Here is a 12,368-nt window from a genome sequence, read left to right as displayed (position 1 = left end):
GCAAAAATCATGCCTCGATAAGTATCATTTTAATGTAACCAAACTTATTAAAGCAAATTATACATTTAATTTATAGCATCTATACTTAATATTTTTTAATACTAACAAAGATTACATACATGCATTGAAAGCAGCCTACATACACACTCTTATGTCTGAGCCTCTCTCATCAATTAAGAAATATACTCTATATTGAAAAATATGTGATGCATGTGAAGTTTTGACCTAACATAGTGGATTAAGGCTTATACAATATTTACTTTGCTGCACTTTGATTCAGAAAGGGTCATATGTGAAGATATGATTCTGATCAACTTTACTATGCTTCTATAAAGGTCTCTCAGTAAAAAGATTTATATTAAAGACATCGAGATAGAAAATAGTTACAAAATAAGCTGCAACCTTATAGCTAACCATTGGTAAAGTCTGTAGTTAATACATTTGGATAAATAACTCAAGTCAGCAGCAAAGTGGTTAAACATTTGTGATTTGATTTTATCTCAGCTTGGAATGTGGTTGGAGTGTCCCACTTCTAACAACTGTTTGCTAAGTTAAGGCTTTAGTGTTTACACAGTGTTGAATGAAGCAGCCTGGTCACCAGATGTGATCGCTTCCCCAGACTGTCATTTTTTCAGTCAGATCACTGTCCTCATGGTCCCTGTTCCAACCTTCTTCCTCAGGACATCCACCAGCCTTTCCAACCTAAGTTGGGGGGTGGGGTGGGTAGGGGTGGGCAAAGGGGGTAAAAAAGAAAACAAAAAGTGCAATTATTGTCAGGAATGTTTTGGCTGAAAAGAACAGTATTTGCCTGTGACCAAGCAGTTGTAGTCATGTTAAGAAACAAAGCATTACTGTAAGCGAGAGACACTGTGCAGAGTGCCAAGTATTTGAGGTTAAAAAAACAGCAACAACACAAACTTTAACCCAGATTCTTGGATCAAGTCAGCACTAAATGCCACATAAAATATATAAGGGACTCATTTCAATATATTTACCTATTTGCATTAAGGTTGTGAATGAATCATTTACTGTGCAATAACAGGATGGCATATTAAGTGCAGAACAGTTTCAAACTGATTTTTACCGAAGAGAAGCGCATATTTCGATACAGAAATGGTAGCAAACTTACACCTGTTACTTAGCTAAATAAGCAACACATTGGCTGGTATACTGTACAACTCTTATACATTAAATTTCTTTCTGTTTCATAGAGTTAGCAGATGAAAATAAAGCCAGGAATTAGGCGGCTAGGTGAAAAAAATTTTTCTCAGTAGCATGGAAATAATTTAATTATATGCAAATGATTTAATGTTAATGAAACCAGACTTCCTGTACTACATCTATTTCTGAGTAGTATAAATAGCATAATACAATTTATAGGCAAGGAATTACTTATGTAGGTTTTTTAGTTTAAAAAAAATGATTTTTTTAGTTGACTAAAAACCCACCAGTTAAACCGAAAAGAGTCGAAAGTTCAGAAGTCCATTCTGCAGTATTCTTAGGCTACTCTATGGGTGGGAAATCACATTCATGTGGATCAGTGAGAGTTTCGCTTGACAAAAGATGAATCAGATCATTAATTGGTTTTTTTTTCTTTTATTTTCTTTACTGAAAGCATAAAACCTCAACCAACAATCCTGCTTGATGCTCCACACACAAATCTTCCTTACAAGTGAAAATCATGCCCAGCAGTTTTCTGTATATGAAAGAAAGTACCAAACTTCCCTCCTTAAAGACTGCAGAGTGACATAGTCTAGTCTGCTCCACAGTTTGCCTCATTTATATGGATCCATGCATGACGGTCCTTTGCAAATAAACACAGTACAGAGTTAGACACTAAAGGAATGAGGGTATTCTTAGTGTCATACACACTGGTTTAGAGTTTCAGTATGAAATGGACAAATCAACTGCATACACTGCTGAAAACTAGATCAAGTTTATTGGATGATTCTGCATTCATCAAGAATTCTGTTAACAGAAAACCGGATTATGAAATAAAATAATTCAGTGGTCAGAAATCTTTGCTTTAAGAAATGTAGTAATGGTCTTAGAGAGTAAAAAGGGATATCTTGCCTAAGTTTCTTACTACAAATTTCTCAACTATAAATTATACATAAATATTATACACCCACCAATATAGTCTAGTGGTACAGATACCTGACCTAGAAGATTCACTGGAAAATTCATTGCATTTGCAGATTAGTCTGTATTAGTTAGACTTTCCCTAGTGGTAAAAACTAGTGTTATCTTAGACACTCTTAATATTATGATTCATGAGACTACACGAATCCTTTAAGGCAAAGTTTCATTAACTTGAATTGTGGAGGAGGGGGAAGAAAAATGTTAGCACGAATTACAGAACGACACTATGAAAATTTAAGTTTATTGTTAAAATCTGATAGTAACTTAAATTAACAGTTAACAAATGGTTCCCAGTAGAAATCTAGACAAGTCATTAATAGCATTTCTTTGCATATATTGTTAAAAGCCAGAAAATATTGCTTTCAAGTTGGTTAAGTATATCTCTCCCTCCAATATCATTTATACTACTATCTAGTTACAAAAAAAAAAAAAAGAAAAACCAAACTTCCACATAATATAAAAGTAAGCCCTATTTGGTATAATTATTAGTGCTACAAATTCAGAAATCAATGAAATTCCAAATTACTGAGATGAATCTGTGTTGTGCTTCTTTTGGCTTCTCCTTTACAGATAGCCTCATCTTATTTTTGTTTCCTCTTTCTATATTAGGACATCTTTCCATTTAGAACCCTCATATCTTGCTAAGGTAAGATGACAGAAGGAAATACTTAAATATCATGTTTTGTAATGTCTCCACTATATTTCAACAATTACTAGATCAACCACATTCTTAGTTTACCCAGGTTGAATGATTTATGAAAATTTGATCTCAGAAATGAGAAAAATGTCAATTACTTAGTTTTGTAAAAGCATACTGACTTGTGAAACACAATGAAGCACCTATTCCTTCCTGTAAGGAATGGAATACACCTGCCAAACATGGGCTGTGCCAACAGGAAAGGTAGGCGTGTGTGTCTGTTGAAGCACCTTGCAGGATTTGCCTGCAGGCTATTCTTTACTGTTCAAATCAATAATATCCTTAAAAAAGTTATGTAGCTCACTATAATAGGATCCAACTGCTTTACATATTACTAAGTGATATCTTCCCAAGGGCTTCATGAAGTTGGAAAAGGGCTCAAGCTAGGATTAGGATTTCTCCATTTTAAATATGAAGAAACTGAAGCACAGACAGGTAAACCTTGATGAAAGCTTCTGAGTTAAAACAGTGACAAATCTGGTCCTGGTTTCCTTGTTTTTAGTTCAGAGCTATTTCAATTAGGCTTTGGGTTACCAGAGACTTACACACTTCAGATTATAGGCTAATGGACTATTTGTTTTAGTAGTGTCATTAAAAAATTTTCCTCAAGTTTTTACTTAAGTCAAATTGGTAAAGTATCTGCTGCTGTATTTCATCTGCTATTTTAGTAACAACATATTACAAGAAAGTAAATTTATGACATTGTACACAATTAGGAAATAATAGTTACAATCTATTATTTGCTATGATACCATTTCTATATAAGCTTAAAAATATATTTTCAGCTATATTTTAGGTACAAATCCTATTTTAATAATTAACATTATTTTTATGTTTTCTATGAAATTATACAATATGTGTACAAGGGGTCTTCAAAAAATTCATGGAGAGATTCATATTATAATTCCATTTTTCCATGAACTTTTCTTGAAGTATCCTCATATACTATAATGGAATGCATAGTTTTCCATCGAAAGTAGATTAACCATAAGTTATGTACCAATTTTCCTACTTGATTTACTTACTTCCATTTTTTACTCTTAATGAATATTGTAAGATATATATTACAAACATATATACATATATTTTTGGCAGCTGGCCAGTATGGGGATCTGAACCCTTGACCTTGGTGTTATAACACCATGCTCTAACCAACTAAGCTTACTGGCAAGCCCTGTGATATATTTTGAAAGACAAGTAATACTTAATGATTACTAACTATGTGCCTGGAACTATGAGAAATAATTTATGCACATATTTAATTTTCATTATAACTCCATGGAGTACATATTATTATTGGATGATAAAACCAAAGCATGCAGAGGGTAATTTGATCAGAGCCATACAGCTGATGAGTTTTGGAGCTGGGATGTGATGCTAGGTCTAACTACCATGCTCCTGATCTCTCCAATGTTCCACATTGCTTCCACAAGACTCTTAAAGCTTATTTCTGAATTTCTGTGAGCTTGAATTACTTATTGACTAGATAATTTTATTGTAAAGGGATAGAAAGGAGTGAAAACAGAACAAATTCCTCATGAATTGAATTGTAAGTATTTCACAATAGATTCGATTTTTGAAAATAATTTTTGTATTTGTCAATATGAGAGTAGGAGAATTCTTATTTGCTAGGCAACATTATCTCCAGAAAAGCATTCCTATTATTTAGGCAATGAAGTTCCTCCATCAAACTTGTCTGGCTTTTTTCCCCCCAAGGAGAAAGAACCAGAGAAATCCAAGAGAGATGGATAACAATCATCCTTCCAGCAGAGGAGACAAAGTCACTAAAAATGCTGCACCTAGGGGTTGTCATTACTATTAAAGGTCTTGCCCTCTTTAAATAATTGCAGAAGGGTGAGAAGAAGGCTTTAAGTGTAATTTTTTTTCTTTTACCACTACAGCTGTTCTTCTTCTGTTGGTCTTTTTAATGTTGATGTATTTTGTAATCTTTTCTTTACACTTTTCCTATTTTCCTGAAAAGATAATATTTGCTCCCTTGATGACACTTACATGCTCATGACTTCCAAATCCAGACCTCCATTCCAAAATTCTCTTCTGAGTTCCAGACTCACATATGCAACTGCCTCCAAGACATCTTTTGCTTACACCATAGGCATATGATACTCAGCATATCGAAAGCAAAATTTACTAGTTTACCTCCCATGCATGTTTCAGTTTATCTTGATTTTTTTTTCTTGATAATGTTGCCATTCAATCATTCACTCAGGCTTTAAGCTGAAAAAATTTAGAAAAACTTGGTACAATGTATTTTTTTCCATCATTTCAGTTTAGACCTGTGAAAACTTTGTGATGAAACCACTAATGTGGGCAGTAGGAAGCAATGAGACAGGTTCAACTCATTTAGTAATGTTATTTGCATTTCAGAAAGATCACTGGCAAGAATATAGAGATGGGATGGAAGCAGGTTAGCCTATAAGTAAGAAGACCAGATACTACCTCATTTAAAAAATCCTAGTGAACACAACGCTGTGAATGTACCTAATGCCATTAAACAAACACTTAAAATGGTTAATATGGTAAATATTGTTATGAATATTTTACCACAATTTAAAAAATAATCCTACTGAGACTTGAAGACCCAAATTAGAGCTGCAGCAGTGCAGATGGGAAAAAGGGGATGGATTTGGATATTTAGGACACAGGTATATTTAGGATATAGGATCAAAAGGACTTAGTGACTTCTCGGGATAGAATGGGGTGAGTTGGGTTCGTCAAGAAGATTGACTCTCTGGTATCTGCTTTTGGTGAGTAGGTAGACAGTGATACCCTAACTAAGACAATGGAGAGGAAGAGCAGCAGATTTCTGCTGGGGAGTATGTGTGTGTGAGGATGAGTTCAGTCTGATACATAAACCTTTGAGGTGCTGGTGGGACATATAAGTGGAGATGCTATGTAGGTGCTTGGTTATAAGAGATTGTGTTAAAAAGAGAATTTTAGGTAGATTTCAGTTCAATCAACAAGCATTTGGTGGGTAATTCTTATGTACCAGGTATTGTTTCAGGCATTGATTATTCAAGGAACAGGACATGGTCCTTGCTTATAAAAAGCAGTAAGTTGGAAAAACAAATCTTCATATGAATAACTCCAATAAGTTATTGGCAAATACTGTAATAAAAGGATAAACACAGGCATTAAACAGAAACTAGCTTGGGCATGGAAGGAAAGAAAAGGTCAGTAAAGGCTTCCTGACGATGCCTGAGTTAAATATCAAAAGATGAAAAGGGAAATAGTCACCACAAGAAAGGTGAATGGAGACATGGTAAGGATGGGCATTCCAGGCAGAGGAAATAAAGTGTAAAGGCACAAAGATATAAAAAGCTGATGTGTGTTAAGTACTACCAGTAGTATGGTTTCTCAGGATGATGACATAAGATGGCAGAAAATGAAGCTAGACAGGTCAGGCCATGACTATGTGTTACTCTGCGCTGCAAATGCAGCCATGGGAGTGGATGGAAGTGTTTAGAGAGAGAGAAAAAAAGGAGGAAAGGGGTGGAAAGAGGATAGAACCAAAATGAAAACAAATATATAAAGGAAAGAAATTGTGAAAAGAATTTTAGAAAGAGTAGTCAGAGAAGTAAGTGATGGACCAAGAGTAGGTGCTGTCACCGAATTCAAAGAAGAGAAGGGAGTGACCAATAGGGCTAAGTTAGTGCTAAACAAGATCAAAGTGAAAAGTGCCCATTTGATTTGGCAGTTAGGAAATAACCTTTTGCAGTACAGTTTTAATGGTATGATGAAAGTGGGATGAAGCATGAATGGAATGTGGAAAAGTGAAGACTAAGTATAGGCTGTTTTATTAGAGCTTGGATAGAAAGTAAATGGAAGAGGATTGTAGTTATAGGGGTATGCATGGCTCAGACAGCTTTTTAAGTTTTTAAAGAAATGTGAATATGTTTATGGACTATGGAATATGAGACTGAAGATAATACCTTTTATATTAGGGACTTAGAGAATGGGATCATAAGCACAACCTGTAAAATTTCCTTGACAATATGACTGGACAATTTTTCCTTCAAGACTAAAGGGAAAGCGGTGGGAAGAATACAACTGTGGATAATTTTGTAGGTGCAAAGAAAGAAAATCGACAGAATTCAAGCCTACAAACTCAGTTTTCCCCATGGAGTAGGAGGCAAAGTTCTCTGCTGAAAGCATAGGGTGAGGAAAAAGGCTGGAAGAGAATAGAGAAGGTTAAATAGGACAAGAAAGGGTGGTGACCAGGATATGTAAAAGGATTTTTAGGTGGGATTGATGACCCAGCTACAGCTAGAGATTACAATCTTGTAGAAGACATTGACCATCTTAATAGTGTAACCACCACCCCCACCCTCCCCATCTGCTTCATACTTTGTGGGTGGAGGTGGGGAGAGCAAATTATAAAAGGAATTCAGAGTTCATGACTTGTAGGGCAAGTGGCCTGAGAAAGACAAGTGTATAAGAAGATTGAGTGTCCTGGGGAGAAAGTGATTAAAAATAGAATCTAGATTGGGTAAAGAAAAAAGCAAGTCCATGAAGAGCTGTTAGTCTCGGGAAAAAATGGACGGAGCAAGGAACTGAATGTCTTGATTTGTGTTGTGGCTAAAAAGCAAGAATAGTTGGAATAAGACTGTGGTTATTATCAGAGAGGCAACTTTGATGTTAGGATTTCAGATGTAGAAAAGTTTTGAGGAAAGAGATCAGTGGAAATCATTGAAGAAGAGGGATAGAAAGATAAAGTTGGGTGGTGTAAATCTCAAAGGAGGAAAGGTTTTTAGATGGATGCAGAAGGTAGGAAAGTATTATAGTGGAACCAGAAGAGCTTTCCTTCCTATTATTTGCGGTATGGGAGGAAGATTAGTGTCTACTGGGCTGCTGGGAAGGAAGTGTCCTTGCTTGGTAAATTCAAGCTTCAGGTAAAATGTGAGTGTGACACATTCAGTGCAGAAGCTGTGGATAGACACAAGGTAGTAACAATAGAAATAAGGTTCCAGGGGCCGACCCCTGGCTCACTCCGGAGAGAGCGGCGCTCCCGCCGCGGGTTCGGATCCTATATAGGGATGGCCGGTGCGCTCACTGGCTGAGTGCGGTGCGGGTTGCGATCCCCTTACCGGTCACGAAAAAGACAAAAACAAAAAAAGAATTAAAGAAATAAGGCTCCAGAAGGAAGATCAAAAAGAGGTGAGATCAGAGGTAAATAAAAGAAGGAAGGAAAGTTGGGGAGGGAAGAAATATAGAGCTGTATGGAAGAAGATAGGTAATTGATGGGGCTTAGCCACTTCCCCATGCAGAAATTGTAACTAATGAAATAAAAAATTTCTTGCTCAGTTTTAGCCACAACTGAAAGATACACGTACAGACTAAGATACACAAAGACTTATACATATAAAAGTGTACATATACACATGTATTTATGAATATACAAGACACAGCCATATAAATATGAACACACATGCTCACACGAGTACACATAAGAGATAAGGGAATATCAAATCAGAAAAGAATGAAGTTGAGAAGAGAAAAGAAGAAAGACTATTCACATTTAAAACAGAATGGAGAACAAGTTTGTAAGTGAAAAGGTGAAGGTAGAAGGAGGTTGGGAGAGTGGGACTTACAAATTGATATTGTTTTATAAAATTTTACATCTAAAACATTTTTTGAATTTTTGTTTGCAAACTCAGTGTTAATAATGGATTGTGGATGACTTGGACATAGGCATAGTTTATCTAGAATTGGACAACAGTAGCAGTTAAAATGAGAATATCAACTGTAATTATGCTAGAGAAAATGAGAAAAAAACTGATATTATCAGGAATGTAGAAAGTGAAATTGATTATCACAAGGCTAATTTGCTGAAGAAAAAAGAGGATATAGGGCAATTGCTTACATATTAATTCATATTAAAATATTTTGAAAAGTACACCACAAATATTTAAGTACATAATAAATAAGCACACAGGATGAAAATTACTTTTAAGATTTTTATTATAAAATAGATTGAAAAAATCTTTGTTTCTTGGGAAATATCACCAATGTAAACGAATGGCTAGGGAAAAATTTTTTAATGTCTTCCTTGACAAAAGATTGTGTTAAAAATCAGCCTAGTTAATGTGTCTTGAAAGTTTACATGGATATGCTATAATAACTAGAATCAAGCACTCTTCTCTCTGTTAATCCTCATATCAAGATCTTTGAGATTAAGTAGAAACCAAAGAATGTATTTAAAAAGGCCCTACTTGATCTACTTTGTTCAGGTGTCTCCCATATCTTGTGACTATTATGAGATTTGAGAAATTTCATCAGTACTGAAATATTGGTAAACCTAGAGCCTATGTAAATTGAAGCAGAGTTGATACCTAAGTTTTCTTTATGTACATTTCAGTAAAAAGAAGCTTACCTTCAGCAAAAGCATTGTACTCTCAGCTCTAGTTTTTAACCTAAAAACAATGACTCTCAACTCAATACTATAAGTACATATAGTTTTTATAGCCCTCACTATCCCAAATACAAAATAATACTCAGGAAATAAAGCTTACAAAATTATTATAGTTCTTAAAATGTTTTGGGCCATGTCCTCCTTCTAGCTCATGTCAAATAGTCACAGTAACACTTACTTGCTAGTCATGGGACAGAACTGTGAAAGTGGAAAAGCTTACCTTTATTTTTCAAAGAGCAAAGCCTAAAATAATTTGGTAATGATAACTGTTTAAATGGAATTCCAACAGTAATAGAGAATTCTACAGAGAAAGACCAAAAAAAAAAAAAAAAAAAAAGGCAAAATCCCAAGTGAGCACAACTTTACCCCAATGATACTTCTCTCACTTTCCATCAAGAATCTAGTCCCCTCATAGTCTCCTCCCAATGACTTTTTTCTTGCCTTAAACTTTATGATAATGTTATATGATTCAAAAAAGAAAAAGAGTATCTGTATTTTATTATGTGACAAAACTTTAACTCAAGTCTGTGAATGTCTGATGGAGGAATTTCGGGTATGAATTAGATATCAAAATAGATATATTGTGGGATTTGCACTTTCTCTTAAATTATTCCAGAGATGTGACTATCATCTCTGTCTACATATAATATTGCCACTATTTGTTGTCATCTGGTATTATTGACTGGCACTACATAAGTTAAAAAAAAAAGAGAAGAACAAGAAAAAAATGAGAAATGCAGCTAACAATATTTAGTTTTAAAACACATTACTAACAATTTACTAATTAGTTTGTTTCTACCATAACTTTCAAATTAATCAAATCTAATTCAATCTTTTCCCCCAAATAATTTTGCTGATCAAAAGATATCTAGAGTCACTGGAATAAAGGATACAAAGAAATAATATGGATAGATTAATTTAGCTCCTCAGATATGCAATTATCATTCATTTATTCAGAAATATTTCTTAAGTACATATTTTGTGAATAGCACCTTCTAAGCAGTTGTTCTGCAGTTTTTTAGGTGTCTACTGTAGATACATGAAGTCTTTTTACAAATACAAAATTCTCTGTAAAGACAGACCATAAAAGGAATTCTTAGCAATAGCAAGTTATGATATAGTGAGTTTCAGATTACATCCTTTTCAAGTGGTTCTAAGGTTTTAATTATTGTGGACAAGAGGATGTGTTACACAGAACAGTGAGAAAGTGGGAATAAACTGTCCTCAGACTTCACAATTCCTGGGTCATTTTATTTACCATGTTTCATTTATCTTCAATTTTATTAGTACTAAGAAATTGCTTCACACCTTGAAGTTAAAGAAACTTGGATTTATTTTTGAGATTAAATAGAACATAGAAAACATTTGGTACATGTGCTTAGATTAGATATATAACATTCCTTATTCAATGTCGCATATCCAAAGTAGATAAGGTACTGACAATATACCTATAATTTAAACATAGACAAACATTTACTATCTTTGTAACCTTGAAAAATGAGGCTCACCAATCATAATATCAATTTGTATCTATTTAAATGAATAATAAATATAAAAGTTAGATATATAACAATAAAAATATGCAAAACTTTACATTCTCTACTTTTGTTTCACCACATTTAAAAATTAGAACATGGAGAAGGATTAAGCTATATTTCCTTCTTTATAGTATCTCTAAGCTAATTTTATTGCGAGTTTTGAATTTTAAAATAATAACTTTGGTGTAATTCTGCCCAGGGCTTAATTAAGATTTTGTAAGTTAGATGTCTCGGTTGTCCGCTGGATTCCAATAAGTCTATGGCAGCACTAGTGTATTGGATGATACTGTTAGGAAAGTACTTAACAGAAGATAATGGAGTTATTTTGCTTAAGCTCCTAACTTCACATTAGAAAGTGATTGAGATAATAGAATGAATGAAGATCAAGTGACATTTTATTGGGCTCTTTCACTTTGCCTATCAGAGGATATTTAAATCATATGTAAGAATCCCAAGAAAACTCAACACCAAAAACAAGCCCATGAGACTCCATGAGAGTAGGTGTGTTTTGTTCATCACTGTATGCTTGGTAACTAGAATAGGCTCTCAAAAATCAATAGGATATTGTTTATGAATAAATATTATACACATATACATACACTGTGAATAAGGAGTAATTTCATGTACATTCTCCATTCTAAAGTAATGGATTGGAATTTTTTTTTTTTTTAGGTTTTATTTTATTTATTTATTTTTTTAATTTTATTTTGTCGATATACATTGTGGCTGATTGTTGCTCCCCATCACCAAAACCTCCATCCCTTCTCCCTCCCCCCTCCCCCCCAACAATGTCCTTTCTGTTTGCTTGTCATATCAACTTCAAGTAATTGTGGTTGTTATATCTTCTTCCCCTCCCCCCCCGTTTTTTTTTGTGTGTGTGTGTGTGTGTGTGTGTGTGTGTGTGTGTGTGTGTGTGTGTGAATTTATATATTAATTTTTAGCTCCCACCAATAAGTGAGAACATGTGGTTTTCTCTTTCTGTGCCTGACTTGTTTCACTTAATATAATTCTCTCAAGGTCCATCCATGTTGTTGCAAATGGCAGTATTTCATTCGTTTTTATAGCTGAGTAGTATTCCATTGTGTAGATGTACCACATTTTCCGTATCCACTCATCTGATGATGGACATTTGGGCTGGTTCCAACTCTTGGCTATTGTAAAGAGTGCTGCGATGAACATTGGGGAACAGGTATACCTTCGACTTGATGATTTCCATTCCTCTGGGTATATTCCCAACAGTGGGATAGCTGGGTCGTATTGTAGATCTATCTGCAATTGTTTGAGGAACCTCCATACCATTTTCCATAGAGGCTGCACAATTTTGTAGTCCCACCAACAATGTATGAGAGTTCCTTTTTCTCCGCAACCTTGCCATGGATTGGAATTTTGATGATGACCCTCTCACACTAGGTTTCAAGAATAACGTTAGGTTAATTTCTCTAAGTGAGGGTTTGTAGTACACATTTTAGTTGAGGGCCTTTGCAGAAGAACATTAAATGATAGAACACTTACCTGAAAAAAAAAAACCAGATTTCTTCCAATTGAAATAGAGAGAATTTGG

The 12,368-nt window shown here is 34.5% G+C and overlaps 1 protein-coding gene across 1 annotated transcript in view; it reads right to left on the bottom strand.

Moving 5' to 3' along the window:
- Positions 1-372: 372 nt before the first annotated feature.
- The window catches only part of MIPOL1 (mirror-image polydactyly 1), a 296,888-nt gene continuing 284,892 nt past the window's right edge, over positions 373-12,368 (bottom strand). Inside the window, exon 11 of the mRNA XM_063091188.1 lies at positions 373-702. Within this exon, the coding sequence (XP_062947258.1) occupies positions 636-702 (67 nt within the window). The 3' untranslated portion in view covers positions 373-635. The remainder of the gene's footprint in view (positions 703-12,368) is intronic.

The sequence above is a fragment of the Cynocephalus volans genome, chromosome 3 (assembly GCF_027409185.1).
Source record: "Cynocephalus volans isolate mCynVol1 chromosome 3, mCynVol1.pri, whole genome shotgun sequence".
NCBI classification, from domain to species: Eukaryota; Metazoa; Chordata; class Mammalia; order Dermoptera; family Cynocephalidae; genus Cynocephalus; species Cynocephalus volans.
This window is presented reverse-complemented; position numbering and strand designations above follow the sequence as displayed.